Below are 17,248 nucleotides of genomic sequence, written 5' to 3' on the forward strand. Positions count from 1 at the left end.
CCTACTTTGGAATTGAATACGGGGAATATCGGGTATGCGCGCGATACTTTTCCTCCTGGAAAACAGGCGAAAAGTCTGGACTTTTCGCCTCAAATTGAATATGGGCCATGGTTGTAATGTCGACACTTTTAAGATGCCGACAGTGACCATGCCAACACTAAATTAATGTCAATATTGACATATTATGTCAACATACTGTTTTTCCTGCCATTTTGTCCCTACCACTAACCCTATCCATACGCTACTGGTAAATGTCGACATTCTGAGTTGTTGACATTAATTATGTTGACATTTTAGTCATGTCGACATCATCAGTGTGTATATTGGTACTGTCCCAGCATTCCTGGGGCAATGCGGTCTTTCCACAATAGCTGGTTCCCGTAACATCTGGGCATTTATAGTACTAAGGCGCTGAACACTTTTGGGACATTTGCGCTTCGCACCTAACCGCAATAATGGTTGCTCATTTCTTCTCGTACTTCCATGGACGGTGAGCAGCCGTAATTTGGCGAAGCCGTTATAACTTGCATGTTAGAATGACGTCCAGTATATTCTCGCCATTTTCTTTGTTTCTCTTGTCAGGGTGAGCGACGAGAAGGACGCGCGGGGCTATCTCCAGGCCTTGGCATCTAAAATGACGGAGGAACTGGAGACTCTAAGGAATTCCAGCCTCGGTGCCAGAGCCACGGTAAGAAACCATCTCTTATAGTCATGGTAGCCAGCCACTCAGCCTATAACACAGCAGTGTACTGACTGCAGGCAGAGGGGAGGGTTAGTGACATCATACACAGTAACTAGACAAGCAGTTACATGCTTACCACTGCAGAGTGCGAGCATGGGTGTTATCCTACACTGTATATACACAGTCCCCAGAGAAGTAGGCCCACAGTGATTACTATAAGAGGCGGGCAGTGGCATCACACACAGACCACACTGATGCCCACAGTCCCCAGATTAGTAGGTACGGCGAGACTACTATAGGAGGCTGGCAGTGGCATCATACACAGTCCCCAGAGAAGTAGGCCCACAGTGATTACTATAAGAGGCGGGCAGTGGCGTCACACTGACCACACTGATGCCCACAGTCCCCAGATTAGTAGGTACGGCGAGACTACTATAGGAGGCTGGCAGTGGCATCATACACAGTCCCCAGAGAAGTAGGCCCACGGTGATTACTATAAGAGGCGGGCAGTGGCGTCACACACAGACCACACTGATGCCCACAGTCCCCAGATTAGTAGGTACGGCGAGACTACTATAGGAGGCTGGCAGTGGCATCATACACAGTCCCCAGATGAGTAGGTACAGAGAGACTAGTGTGGGAGGCTGGCAGTGGCATCATACACAGTCCCAGGATGAGCGGGTACAGAGTGATTACTATAGGAGGCGGGTAGTGACATCATACACAGTCCCAGGATGAGCGGGTACAGAGTGATTACTATAGGAGGCGGGTAGTGGCATCATACACAGTCCCAGGATGAACGGGTACAGAATGACTTATAGGAGGCGGGTTGTGACATCATACACAGTCCCAGGATGAGCGGGTACAGAGTGATTACTATAGGAGGCAGGTAGTGGCATCATACACAGTCCCAGGATGAGCGGGTACAGAGTGACTATTATAGGAGGCAGGTAGTGGCATCATACACAGTCCCAGGATGAGCGGGTACAGAGTGACTACTATAGGAGGCAGGTAGTGACATCATACACAGTCCCAGGATGAGCGGGTACAGAGTGATTAATATAGGAGGCAGGTAGTGGCATCATACACAGTCCCAGGATGAGCGGGTACAGAGTGCTCACTATAGGAGGCAGGTAGTGGCATCATACACAGTCCCAGGATGCGCGGGTACACTGACTACTATAGGAGGCAGGTAGTGGCATCATACACAGTCCCAGGATGAGCGGGTACAGAGTGACTATTATAGGAGGCAGGTAGTGGCATCATACACAGTCCCCAGAGAAGTAGGCCCACAGTGATTACTATAAGAGGCGGGCAGTGGCATCACACACAGACCACACTGATGCCCACAGTCCCCAGATTAGTAGGTACGGCGAGACTACTATAGGAGGCTGGTAGTGGCATCATACACAGTCCCCAGAGAAGTAGGCCCACAGTGATTACTATAAGAGGCGGGCAGTGGCGTCACACACAGACCACACTGATGCCCACAGTCCCCAGATTAGTAGGTACGGCGAGACTACTATAGGAGGCTGGCAGTGGCATCATACACAGTCCCCAGATGAGTAGGTACAGAGAGACTAGTGTGGGAGGCTGGCAGTGGCATCATACACAGTCCCAGGATGAGCGGGTACAGAGTGATTACTATAGGAGGCGGGTAGTGACATCATACACAGTCCCAGGATGAGCGGGTACAGAGTGATTACTATAGGAGGCGGGTAGTGGCATCATACACAGTCCCAGGATGAGCGGGTACAGAGTGACTATTATAGGAGGCTGGTAGTGGCATCATACACAGTCCCAGGATGAGCGGGTACAGAGTGACTACTATAGGAGGCAGGTAGTGACATCATACACAGTCCCAGGATGAGCGGGTACAGAGTGATTAATATAGGAGGCAGGTAGTGGCATCATACACAGTCCCAGGATGAGCGGGTACAGAGTGCTCACTATAGGAGGCAGGTAGAGGCATCATACACAGTCCCAGGATGCGCGGGTACACTGACTACTATAGGAGGCAGGTAGTGGCATCATACACAGTCCCAGGATGAGCAGGTACAGAGTGACTATTATAGGAGGCAGGTAGTGGCATCATACACAGTCCACAGAGAAGTAGGCCCACAGTGATTACTATAAGAGGCGGGCAGTGGCATCACACACAGACCACACTGATGCCCACAGTCCCCAGATTAGTAGGTACGGCGAGACTACTATAGGAGGCTGGCAGTGGCATCATACACAGTCCCCAGATGAGTAGGTACAGAGAGACTAGTGTGGGAGGCTGGTAGTGGCATCATACACAGTCCCAGGATGAGCGGGTACAGAGTGATTACTATAGGAGGCGGGTAGTGGCATCATACACAGTCCCAGGATGAGCGGGTACAGAGTGATTACTATAGGAGGCGGGTAGTGGCATCATACACAGTCCCAGGATGAGCGGGTACACTGACTACTATAGGAGGCAGGTAGTGGCATCATACACAGTCCCAGGATGAGCGGGTACAGAGTGACTATTATAGGAGGGAGGTAGTGGCATCATACACAGTCCCAGGATGAGCGGGTACAGAGTGATTACTATAGGAGGCGGGTAGTGGCATCATACACAGTCCCAGGATGAGCGGGTACAGAGTGATTACTATAGGAGGCGGGTAGTGGCATCATACACAGTCCCAGGATGCGCGGGTACACTGACTTCTATAGGAGGCAGGTAGTGGCATCATACACAGTCCCAGGATGAGCGGGTACAGAGTGACTATTATAGGAGGCAGGTAGTGGCATCATACACAGTCCCAGGATGAGCGGGTACAGAGTGACTACTATAGGAGGCAGGTAGTGACATCATACACAGTCCCAGGATGAGCGGGTACAGAGTGATTAATATAGGAGGCAGGTAGTGGCATCATACACAGTCCCAGGATGAGCGGGTACAGAGTGCTCACTATAGGAGGCAGGTAGTGGCATCATACACAGTCCCAGGATGAGCTGGTACACTGACTATTATAGGAGGCGGGTAGTGGGATCATACACGGTCCCAGGATGAGCGGGTACAGAGTGATTACTATAGGAGGCGGGCAGTGGCATCATACACAGTCCCAGGATGAGCGGGTACAGAGTGATTACTATAGGAGGCGGGTAGTGGCATCATACACAGTCCCAGGATGAGCGGGTACAGAGTGATTACTATAGGAGGCGGGTAGTGGCATCATACACAGTCCCAGGATGAGCGGGTACAGAGTGACTACTATAGGAGGCAGGTAGTGACATCATACACAGTCCCAGGATGAGCGGGTACAGAGTGATTAATATAGGAGGCAGGTAGTGGCATCATACACAGTCCCAGGATGAGCGGGTACAGAGTGATTACTATAGGAGGCGGGCAGTGGCATCATACACAGTCCCAGGATGAGCGGGTACAGAGTGATTACTATAGGAGGCGGGTAGTGGCATCATACACAGTCCCAGGATGAGCGGGTACAGAGTGATTACTATAGGAGGCGGGTAGTGGCATCATACACAGTCCCAGGATGAGCGGGTACAGAGTGACCACTATAGGAGGCAGGTAGTGACATCATACACAGTCCCAGGATGAGCGGGTACAGAGTGATTACTATAGGAAGATGGCAGTGGCATCATACACAGTCCCAGGATCAGCGGGTACAGAGTGACTATTATAGGAGGCGGGTAGTGGGATCACACACAGTCCCAGGATGAGCGGGTACAGAGTGACTATTATAGGAGGCAGGTAGTGGCATCATACACAGTCCCAGGATGAGCGGGTACAGAGTGACTACTATAGGAGGCAGGTAGTGACATCATACACAGTCCCAGGATGAGCGGGTACAGAGTGATTAATATAGGAGGCAGGTAGTGGCATCATACACAGTCCCAGGATGAGCGGGTACAGAGTGATTACTATAGGAGGCGGGCAGTGGCATCATACACAGTCCCAGGATGAGCGGGTACAGAGTGATTACTATAGGAGGCGGGTAGTGGCATCATACACAGTCCCAGGATGAGCGGGTACAGAGTGATTACTATAGGAGGCGGGTAGTGGCATCATACACAGTCCCAGGATGAGCGGGTACAGAGTGACCACTATAGGAGGCAGGTAGTGACATCATACACAGTCCCAGGATGAGCGGGTACAGAGTGATTACTATAGGAAGATGGCAGTGGCATCATACACAGTCCCAGGATCAGCGGGTACAGAGTGACTATTATAGGAGGCGGGTAGTGGGATCACACACAGTCCCAGGATGAGCGGGTACAGAGTGACTATTATAGGAGGCAGGTAGTGGCATCATACACAGTCCCAGGATGAGCGGGTACAGAGTGACTACTATAGGAGGCAGGTAGTGACATCATACACAGTCCCAGGATGAGCGGGTACAGAGTGATTAATATAGGAGGCAGGTAGTGGCATCATACACAGTCCCAGGATGAGCGGGTACAGAGTGCTCACTATAGGAGGCAGGTAGTGGCATCATACACAGTCCCAGGATGCGCGGGTACACTGACTACTATAGGAGGCAGGTAGTGGCATCATACACAGTCCCAGGATGAGCGGGTACAGAGTGACTATTATAGGAGGCAGGTAGTGGCATCATACACAGTCCCCAGAGAAGTAGGCCCACAGTGATTACTATAAGAGGCGGGCAGTGGCATCACACACAGACCACACTGATGCCCACAGTCCCCAGATTAGTAGGTACGGCGAGACTACTATAGGAGGCTGGCAGTGGCATCATACACAGTCCCCAGAGAAGTAGGCCCACAGTGATTACTATAAGAGGCGGGCAGTGGCGTCACACACAGACCACACTGATGCCCACAGTCCCCAGATTAGTAGGTACGGCGAGACTACTATAGGAGGCTGGCAGTGGCATCATACACAGTCCCCAGATGAGTAGGTACAGAGAGACTAGTGTGGGAGGCTGGCAGTGGCATCATACACAGTCCCAGGATGAGCGGGTACAGAGTGATTACTATAGGAGGCGGGTAGTGACATCATACACAGTCCCAGGATGAGCGGGTACAGAGTGATTACTATAGGAGGCGGGTAGTGGCATCATACACAGTCCCAGGATGAACGGGTACAGAATGACTATTATAGGAGGCGGGTTGTGACATCATACACAGTCCCAGGATGAGCGGGTACAGAGTGACTATTATAGGAGGCTGGTAGTGGCATCATACACAGTCCCAGGATGAGCGGGTACAGAGTGACTACTATAGGAGGCAGGTAGTGACATCATACACAGTCCCAGGATGAGCGGGTACAGAGTGATTAATATAGGAGGCAGGTAGTGGCATCATACACAGTCCCAGGATGAGCGGGTACAGAGTGCTCACTATAGGAGGCAGGTAGAGGCATCATACACAGTCCCAGGATGCGCGGGTACACTGACTACTATAGGAGGCAGGTAGTGGCATCATACACAGTCCCAGGATGAGCAGGTACAGAGTGACTATTATAGGAGGCAGGTAGTGGCATCATACACAGTCCACAGAGAAGTAGGCCCACAGTGATTACTATAAGAGGCGGGCAGTGGCATCACACACAGACCACACTGATGCCCACAGTCCCCAGATTAGTAGGTACGGCGAGACTACTATAGGAGGCTGGCAGTGGCATCATACACAGTCCCCAGATGAGTAGGTACAGAGAGACTAGTGTGGGAGGCTGGTAGTGGCATCATACACAGTCCCAGGATGAGCGGGTACAGAGTGATTACTATAGGAGGCGGGTAGTGGCATCATACACAGTCCCAGGATGAGCGGGTACAGAGTGATTACTATAGGAGGCGGGTAGTGGCATCATACACAGTCCCAGGATGAGCGGGTACACTGACTACTATAGGAGGCAGGTAGTGGCATCATACACAGTCCCAGGATGAGCGGGTACAGAGTGACTATTATAGGAGGCAGGTAGTGGCATCATACACAGTCCCAGGATGAGCGGGTACAGAGTGATTACTATAGGAGGCGGGTAGTGGCATCATACACAGTCCCAGGATGAGCGGGTACAGAGTGATTACTATAGGAGGCGGGTAGTGGCATCATACACAGTCCCAGGATGCGCGGGTACACTGACTTCTATAGGAGGCAGGTAGTGGCATCATACACAGTCCCAGGATGAGCGGGTACAGAGTGACTATTATAGGAGGCAGGTAGTGGCATCATACACAGTCCCAGGATGAGCGGGTACAGAGTGACTACTATAGGAGGCAGGTAGTGACATCATACACAGTCCCAGGATGAGCGGGTACAGAGTGATTAATATAGGAGGCAGGTAGTGGCATCATACACAGTCCCAGGATGAGCGGGTACAGAGTGCTCACTATAGGAGGCAGGTAGTGGCATCATACACAGTCCCAGGATGAGCTGGTACACTGACTATTATAGGAGGCGGGTAGTGGGATCATACACGGTCCCAGGATGAGCGGGTACAGAGTGATTACTATAGGAGGCGGGCAGTGGCATCATACACAGTCCCAGGATGAGCGGGTACAGAGTGATTACTATAGGAGGCGGGTAGTGGCATCATACACAGTCCCAGGATGAGCGGGTACAGAGTGATTACTATAGGAGGCGGGTAGTGGCATCATACACAGTCCCAGGATGAGCGGGTACAGAGTGATTACTATAGGAGGCGGGTAGTGACATCATACACAGTCCCAGGATGAGCGGGTACAGAGTGACCACTATAGGAGGCAGGTAGTGACATCATACACAGTCCCAGGATGAGCGGGTACAGAGTGATTACTATAGGAAGATGGCAGTGGCATCATACACAGTCCCAGGATCAGCGGGTACAGAGTGACTATTATAGGAGGCGGGTAGTGGGATCACACACAGTCCCAGGATGAGCGGGTACAGATTGACTATTATAGGAGGCGGGTAGTGGGATCATACACATTCCCAGGATGAGCGGGTACAGAGTGACTATTATAGGAGGCGGGCAGGGGGATCATACACAGTCCCAAGATGAGCGGGTTCAGAGTGACTATTATAGGAGGCGGGCAGTGGCATTATACACAGTCCCAGGATGAGTGGGTACAGAGTGACTATTATAGGAGGCAGGTAGTGGCATCATACACAGTCCCAGGATGAGCGGGTACAGAGTGACTACTATAGGAGGCAGGTAGTGACATCATACACAGTCCCAGGATGAGCGGGTACAGAGTGATTAATATAGGAGGCAGGTAGTGGCATCATACACAGTCCCAGGATGAGCGGGTACAGAGTGCTCACTATAGGAGGCAGGTAGAGGCATCATACACAGTCCCAGGATGAGCTGGTACACTGACTATTATAGGAGGCGGGTAGTGGGATCATACACGGTCCCAGGATGAGCGGGTACAGAGTGATTACTATAGGAGGCGGGCAGTGGCATCATACACAGTCCCAGGATGAGCGGGTACAGAGTGATTACTATAGGAGGCGGGTAGTGGCATCATACACAGTCCCAGGATGAGCGGGTACAGAGTGATTACTATAGGAGGCGGGTAGTGGCATCATACACAGTCCCAGGATGAGCGGGTACAGAGTGATTACTATAGGAGGCGGGTAGTGACATCATACACAGTCCCAGGATGAGCGGGTACAGAGTGACCACTATAGGAGGCAGGTAGTGACATCATACACAGTCCCAGGATGAGCGGGTACAGAGTGATTACTATAGGAAGATGGCAGTGGCATCATACACAGTCCCAGGATCAGCGGGTACAGAGTGACTATTATAGGAGGCGGGTAGTGGGATCACACACAGTCCCAGGATGAGCGGGTACAGATTGACTATTATAGGAGGCGGGTAGTGGGATCATACACAGTCCCAGGATGAGCGGGTACAGAGTGACTATTATAGGAGGCGGGCAGGGGGATCATACACAGTCCCAAGATGAGCGGGTTCAGAGTGACTATTATAGGAGGCGGGCAGTGGCATTATACACAGTCCCAGGATGAGTGGGTACAGAGTGACTATTATAGGAGGCAGGTAGTGACATCATACAGTCCCAGGATGAGTGGGTACAGAGTGACTATTATAGGAGGCGGGTAGTGGCATCATACACAGTCCCAGGATGAGCGGGTACAGAGTGACTATTATAGGAGGTGGGTAGTGGCATCATACACAGTCCCAGGATGAGCGGGTACAGAGTGACTATTATAGGAGGCGGGTAGTGGCATCATACACAGTCCCAGGATGAGCGGGTACACTGACTATTATAGAGGCGGTCAGTGGCATTATACACAGTCCCAGGATGAGTGGGTACAGAGTGACTATTATAGGAGGCAGGTAGTGACATCATACAGTCCCAGGATGAGTGGGTACAGAGTGACTATTATAGGAGGCGGGTAGTGGCATCATACACAGTCCCAGGATGAGCGGGTACAGAGTGACTATTATAGGAGGTGGGTAGTGGCATCATACACAGTCCCAGGATGAGCGGGTACAGAGTGACTATTATAGGAGGCGGGTAGTGGCATCATACACAGTCCCAGGATGAGCGGGTACACTGACTATTATAGAGGCGCGTAGTGGAATCATACACAGTCCCAGGATGAGCGGGTACAGAGTGATTACTATAGGAGGCGGGTAGTGGGATCATACACAGTCCCAGGATGAGCGGGTACAGAGTGATTACTATAGGAGGCGGGTAGTGACATCATACACAGTCCCAGGATGAGTGGGTACAGAGTGATTACTATAGGAGGTGGGTAGTGACCTCATACACAGTCCCAGGATGAGCGGGTACAGAGTGATTACTATAGGAGGCGGGTAGTGACATCATACACAGTCCCAGGATGAACGGGTACAGAGTGATTACTATAGGAGGCGGGTAGTGGCATCATACACAGTCCCAGGATGAGCGGGTACAGAGTGATTACTATAGGAGGCGGGTAGTGACATCATACACAGTCCTAGGATGAGCGGGTACAGAGTGATTACTATAGGAGGCGGGTAGTGGCATCATACACAGTCCCAGGATGAACGGGTACAGAATGACTATTATAGGAGGAGGGTTGTGACATCATACACAGTCCCAGGATGAGCGGGTACAGAGTGATTACTATAGGAGGCGGGTAGTGGCATCATACACAGTCCCAGGATGAGCGGGTAGAGAGTGACTATTATAGGAGGCGGGTAGTGGGATCATACACAGTCCCAGGATGAGCGGGTACATAGTTAATATTATAGGAGGCGGGCAGTGGCATCATACACAGTCCCAGGATGAGTGGGTACAGAGTGACTATTATAGGAGGCAGGTAGTGACATCATACACAGTCCCAGGATGAGTGGGTACAGAGTGACTATTATAGGAGGCGGGTAGTGACATCATACACAGTCCCAGGATGAGCGGGTACAGAGTGACTATTATAGGAGGCGGGTAGTGACATCATACACAGTCCCAGGATGAGCGGGTACAGAGTGATTACTATAGGAGGCGGGCAGTGGTATCATACACAGTCCCAGGATGAGCGGGTACAGAGTGATTACTATAGGAGGCGCCTAGTGGAATCATACACAGTCCCAGGATGAGCGAGTACAGAGTGATTACTATAGGAGGCGGTTAGTGGGATCAGACACAGTCCCAGGATGAGCGGGTACAGAGTGATTACTATAGGAGGCGGGCAGTGGCATCATACACAGTCCCAGGATGAGCGGGTACAGAGTGATTACTATAGGAGGCGGGTAGTGGGATCAGACACAGTCCCAGGATGAGCGGGTACAGAGTGATTACTATAGGAGGCGGGCAGTGGCATCATACACAGTCCCAGGATGAGCGGGTACAGAGTGATTACTATATGAGGCGGGCAGTGGCATCATACACAGTCCCAGGATGAGCGGGTACAGAGTGATTACTATAGGAGGCGGGTAGTGGCATCATACACAGTCCCAGGATGAGCGGGTACAGAGTGACTATTATAGGAGGCGGGTATTGACATCATACACAGTCCCAGGATGAGCGGGTACAGAGTGACTATTATAGGAGGCGGGCCGTGACATCATACACAGTCCCAGGATGAGCGGGTACAGAGTGATTACTATAGGATGCGGTAGAGTGGAGTGTACCCCTGGTAGAGTGGAGTGTACCCCTGGTAGAGTGGAGTGTTCCCCTGGTTTGCTGCCAGCCATGATCCTTATTGCACTATTACCTCTCCCTACACTACATTCAGAAGAGATGGCTGGTAACAGGCGCATTTACGTTTGTGTCCAACTCTGTAGCGGCGGCATTTGCGTGAACACTCCATCTCCGGGCTATGTGCTAACACTCTGTTCCATGCCATGCCATGCCATGCAGCTCGGGTTGTAAGTGTAGGTGTGCGTCCAAATTACATACAGTATTTCTTCTTCAGGGTCCATTGGACTCCACAGGGGAGACAATGGGGGACAGGTGGCGGTTAGGAGGACTGGACACAGACAGTTAAAGCTTTTCTGTCCCAGGATGCTCCGCATCTAGCATGCGCTTACGGAGCGATCCGCATCCGCGCAACCCTGCCTCCGCCCCCATACAATGGATGGAGGAGGAGGATGTGACCTGTATCTCGGTGCTTGTGTAAGCGCAGCCTTGTCTGCCTCGCTATAATCCACGCCGCTTGTGTTCCAGGACATGCCTTGGAAAATGCGCCGTTTTGCAAAGCTGGACATGTCGGCCAGGCTGGAACTTCAGTCGGCTCTGGATGCCGAAATCCGAGCCAAGCAAAACATCCAGGAGGAACTGAACAAGGCGAAGGCGGCTATTATTGCTACAGAATGGTATGTACAGTATGCTGGCTACTCTCATCCTTCCCTACCGATCCCTACTGCCGACAGCTTTTGCAATTAAACTTCCAGTAAACAAACATAGCAATAGCTCTGTTCTAGGTCATTATTAATGTATTTATTGTATTTACATTTGTACAGCGGCGGTGTTTATCTGATAGGGTAGACACAGAGTGATTGACAGCTTTGCAGACTTGGAAGTTGGTCGATTTAGAGCTGCCTTAAAGGTTTAGGCCGAGCAAACTTCTGTTGTATGTCATGTAATGAGGAAATTACTACCCCAATACCCCAAGGACAACGCATTTATTTGACATTTTTTTTTTTTCTACTAAGGCCCGTATTCAATTTGAGCCGAGCTGCGTTAACTTGACGCGGCCAGAACTTAACGCCAACATCGCGTTTGGTAGGCGTTAAAGTATCGCGCACGTGCACACTTTACCCCATATTCAATTTGAAAGTACGCGTTAATGGGACCCAGCGATACTTTTGCAAGCGGTAAGTCCTTTTTGGGGAAATCAGCCTGTCACCCCCCAAATGCTCTGACATGGGGGTTCACTATGGTACCAAATACCTTCAGCAAGCCAAATCGGGGGGGGGGGGGGTGTTTAAATGGGCACAATTGATGCTAAATTGCGTTTTTCAATACCTGATGCAGAATAGTATTTTGGAGTATTTTTTACTGAAAATAACTTATCCCAGCAAATTTGGGGTACTTTAAAATGGGGGTGAGCATATTTGAAGTTGCTAAAGTGAAGTTTAAAAATCTTTCAAAATCCACCTGCCGCAAGCACCTGCAATCCAAAAAACACTTGGGGACCCCCCCAGAGTCAAGTTCGCTAGTTTTTAAGTTTGCACCCCAACATTAATTTTTTTCGCACCCTTTTTCAAAGACAATTTTAGGGGTGTCCTAAAGTGTTTTTTGAGATTTTTTTTGACACAGATTACCTTTGGGGGACTGTCTGAAGGCTGCAGGGGGGTTCCCGAAATGTTGCACCCCAAAACCCCAATTCTGCACTTTTTACCGCCTGCCATTCATAGGCGATACTTCACCGCCTATTACATTGCATTGACTTTCCGCATACGCGGTAAGTCTTTCAAATTGAATACGGAGGTAAATCAAAACAGGCGATAATGACGTCATCCGCGTTAACTTAACGCGGATCCGGACTTAACGCTTCAAATTGAATACGGGCCTAAGTGCTTGAATATTTTGTAAACTTGTACAGGTGACCTAACACCTGGTTCTTAAAAAATAAAGAAAAAACTAAATAAATCTACATGTCTGAAAGCTGTTCACCAGCCGACACATGCCGACACGATCACCAACCTCACCTCATGCGCTCCTCTTCATTACTTTAGAGCTCGCTCTAGAGTGCTGTATATAGGTATACTTTCATTATTACAGCCCTGTATTGGTGAATGTTATTAGCAGCTGATCGAGAACGTTTTTGATATCTGTTAACCTTTCAGTTCATTGCATTTAGTTAGTAGTCATTGTCGCCACCTAGTGGCCAATTCATTTTTAACACTTCGCCACCTGCTTTCAACTCTTGGAATGTTTATTGTGAGTGAAACGAGGTAAAATAATTCTAATTACTGTACTTCTCCTTGGGAGGTTTGTAAACACTGTGAAGTGAATTGTTTAGAATTAGAATGCTCTGTGTAGTACTTTACAGATGATAAATACTGACCGACTTCTAATAGCTATTTATGTTCACTACCACGATGATTCATGTAGAGACCTCTGTGTTATATCCTGGGAATATTATCCAGCTATCGATCATTGCAAATTAGATGATGATTTGGCTGACTAATAGTGGTGATTGATCTGCATTTATATGGACTGATTCCGGCTGATAGGGATCACTGCTGGATTCTGTTCATGATCTCATTTACTACAATCAGGTGCAAATTTGCAAAGAGCCGAGCAAACTGTCAGTGTTTAGCTAATGCAAAGGAGGCAATGAGAGCAAGCATCTGATTGGCCGCTGTGATTTGGAACAAATTTTGCACCTAAATGTGATATCAACACATGGGCCCTGATATATCAGTACTGTAGCACATGGGCCCTGATGGATCAGTACTGTAGCACATGGGCCCTGATGTATCAGTACTGTAGCACATGGGGCCGGGTGTATCAGTACTGTAGCACATGGGGCCTGATGTATCAGTACTGTAGCACATGGGCCCTGATGTATGAGTATTATAGCACATGATGGGCCCTGATGTATGAGTACTGTAGCACATGGGCCCTGATGTATCAGTACTGTAGCACATGGGCCCTGATGTATGAGTATTATAGCACATGATGGGCCCTGATGTATCAGTACTGTACCACATGGGCCCTGATGTATCAGTACTGTAGCACGTGGGCCCTGATGTATCAGTACTGTAGCACATGGGCCCTGATGTATCAGTACTGTAGCACATGGGCCCTGATGTATGAGTATTATAGCACATGATGGGCCCTGATGTATTATTATAGCACATGATGGGCCCTGATGTATCAGTACTGTAGCACGTGGGCCCTGATGTATCAGTACTGTAGCACGTGGGCCCTGATGTATCAGTACTGTAGCACGTGGGCCCTGATGTATCAGTACTGTAGCACGTGGGCCCTGATGTATGAGTATTATAGCACATGATGGGCCCTGATGTATCAGTACTGTAGCACGTGGGCCCTGATGTATCAGTACTGTAGCACATGGGCCCTGATGTATCAGTATTATAGCACATGGGCCCTGATGTATCAGTATTATAGCACATGATGGGCCCTGATGTATCAGTATTATAGCACATGGGCCCTGATGTATCAGTATTATAGCACATGGGCCCTGATGTATCAGTACTGTAGCACATGGGCCCTGATGTATCAGTACTGTAGCACATGGGCCCTGATGTATGAGTATTATAGCACATGATGGGCCCTGATGTATTATTATAGCACATGATGGGCCCTGATGTATCAGTACTGTAGCACGTGGGCCCTGATGTATCAGTACTGTAGCACGTGGGCCCTGATGTATCAGTACTGTAGCACATGGGCCCTGATGTATGAGTATTATAGCACATGATGGGCCCTGATGTATCAGTACTGTAGCACATGGGCCCTGATGGATCAGTACTGTAGCACATGGGCCCTGATGGATCAGTACTGTAGCACATGGGCCCTGATGGATCAATACTGTAGCACATGGGCCCTGATGTATCAGTACTGTAGCACATGGGGCCGGGTGTATCAGTACTGTAGCACATGGGGCCTGATGTATCAGTACTGTAGCACATGGGCCCTGATGTATGAGTATTATAGCACATGATGGGCCCTGATGTATGAGTACTGTAGCACATGGGCCCTGATGTATCAGTACTGTAGCACATGGGCCCTGATGTATGAGTATTATAGCACATGATGGGCCCTGATGTATCAGTACTGTACCACATGGGCCCTGATGTATCAGTACTGTAGCACGTGGGCCCTGATGTATCAGTACTGTAGCACATGGGCCCTGATGTATCAGTACTGTAGCACATGGGCCCTGATGTATGAGTATTATAGCACATGATGGGCCCTGATGTATTATTATAGCACATGATGGGCCCTGATGTATCAGTACTGTAGCACGTGGGCCCTGATGTATCAGTACTGTAGCACGTGGGCCCTGATGTATCAGTACTGTAGCACGTGGGCCCTGATGTATCAGTACTGTAGCACATGGGCCCTGATGTATCAGTACTGTAGCACGTGGGCCCTGATTAGGGATGTGCAGGCTCGGATAGGTTCGAGTTTGCACGTGGAGTTCGGATTTTTCCCTCCAAAAAAACGGAACTCAGAACGAGGCAAAACGTCATCTTACATGGACGAACATCATCATTCCTGGTCTTTTGTCCAGGAATGATGATGTTCGTCCATGTAAGATGACGTTTTGCCTCGTTCTGAGTTCCGTTTTTTTGGAGGGAAAAATCCGAACTCCACGTGCAAACTCGAACCTATCCGAGCCTGCACATCCCTAGCCCTGATGTATCAGTACTGTAGCACATGGGCCCTGATGTATCAGTACTGTAGCACGTGGGCCCTGATGTATCAGTACTGTAGCACATGGGCCCTGATGTATCAGTACTGTAGCACATGGGCCCTGATGTATGAGTATTATAGCACATGATGGGCCCTGATGTATCAGTACTGTACCACATGGGCCCTGATGTATCAGTACTGTAGCACGTGGGCCCTGATGTATCAGTACTGTAGCACATGGGCCCTGATGTATCAGTACTGTAGCACGTGGGCCCTGATGTATCAGTACTGTAGCACGTGGGCCCTGATGTATCAGTACTGTAGCACATGGGCCCTGATGTATGAGTATTATAGCACATGATGGGCCCTGATGTATCAGTACTGTAGCACATTGTCCCTGATGGATCAGTACTGTAGCACATGGGCCCTGATGGATCAGTACTGTAGCACATGGGCCCTGATGGATCAGTACTGTAGCACATGGGCCCTGATGGATCAGTACTGTAGCACATGGGCCCTGATGGATCAATACTGTAGCACATGGGCCCTGATGTATCAGTACTGTAGCACGTGGGCCCTGGTATATCAGTACTGTAGCACGTGGGCCCTGATGTATCAGTACTGTAGCACATGGGCCCTGATGTATAAGTACTGTAGCACATGGGCCCTGATGTATCAGTATTGTAGCACATGGGTCCTGATGTATGAGTATTATAGCACATGGGCCCTGATGTATCAGTACTGTAGCACATGGGCCCTGATGTATCAGTACTGTAGCACATGGGTCTCGGTGTATTAGTATTGTGCAGTGTATCTTGGGGCTAAGTTCCTCCTTTTTCTCCTAACGTTTACAATATATGTGGAATATGACTGGAAGATTCCCAGCACCTTACGCCTTTTATTTACATTGTCAGTAAGCTCCAGGAGGCGGAGAAGAGGAACCAGGAACTTGTTGCAGAATTTGAGAAGCTAAAATGGGAGACTGAGGAGTTCAGATCAGAGAAAGGTAATAATTGGGGTAAACGGTCACTTACATTAGGTATTAGGTGATAAGTCCAGGTAGACTCTGAGAGGTGAATTGGGCAAAATAGACTCAAAGCTTCGTCCACGTCCCACTTGAGCTGCTGCAACATTGGAACGATGAGCTTGAACTGATTAGCGTAAAAACATTTTTTATATTTATATTACTTATAAGTGTTTGCATGGAGCCGCATGTATCTCCTGATACCTCCAACTTATGCGAAGTATCACTAGCCAACATACGGGTCCTTCAATTGAACGGCCTTTATATTGTGTGTACAGGCGATATGTCTGAACGAAGTGGTTCACAGACCAATCGCGTCGGCTATGCAGCACAGCCAATGGCAGATATATCGCCACATCATGTCCTGTGTACGGGCGGTCAGCCGGCCACCTTACACTTACTGCACTGGCTGTTGGGAAGGGGGGCGTGACGCTTGTTCAGTGTGATTTTCGCCAATCCTGGCTGATTGGATACCTCCCTATGTATTTTATTATTGGGATTGCAATTATCACCATGAAATTCTTTACCAGTGATTTGTACAAGGGTCATGACTACATGTACTTACATTATACCCCTTTTCCCATAGGTGTCAAACATCAAGAATCCCATAATTCTTTCCTAGCATTTCTGAATGCACCTACCTCTGTGCTGGATCAGTTTGAGGTAAGTGGTTTTTCCATTGTACATTATCGGTACTGGTAGAATAATAAAGTGACTTCCTGCTGAATACACTATAATGGTGCCCATATAATGGGCAATCCGGCC

The 17,248-nt window shown here is 49.4% G+C and overlaps 1 protein-coding gene across 5 annotated transcripts in view; it reads left to right on the forward strand.

Moving 5' to 3' along the window:
- Positions 1–17,248, forward strand: part of CDC42BPA (CDC42 binding protein kinase alpha) — a 289,477-nt gene that overhangs the window by 205,202 nt on the left and 67,027 nt on the right. For all 5 annotated transcript variants that reach the window (XM_088444439.1, XM_088444443.1, XM_088444441.1 and 2 more), the window contains exons 18-21: positions 583–688; positions 11,293–11,441; positions 16,374–16,465; positions 17,070–17,146. In XM_088444439.1, the coding sequence (XP_088300565.1) occupies positions 583–688; positions 11,293–11,441; positions 16,374–16,465; positions 17,070–17,146 (424 nt within the window). The remainder of the gene's footprint in view (positions 1–582; positions 689–11,292; positions 11,442–16,373; positions 16,466–17,069; positions 17,147–17,248) is intronic.

The sequence above is a fragment of the Taudactylus pleione genome, unplaced genomic scaffold, assembly GCF_031769625.1.
Source record: "Taudactylus pleione unplaced genomic scaffold, aTauple2 ptg000363l, whole genome shotgun sequence".
Lineage (NCBI taxonomy): Eukaryota > Metazoa > Chordata > Amphibia > Anura > Myobatrachidae > Taudactylus > Taudactylus pleione.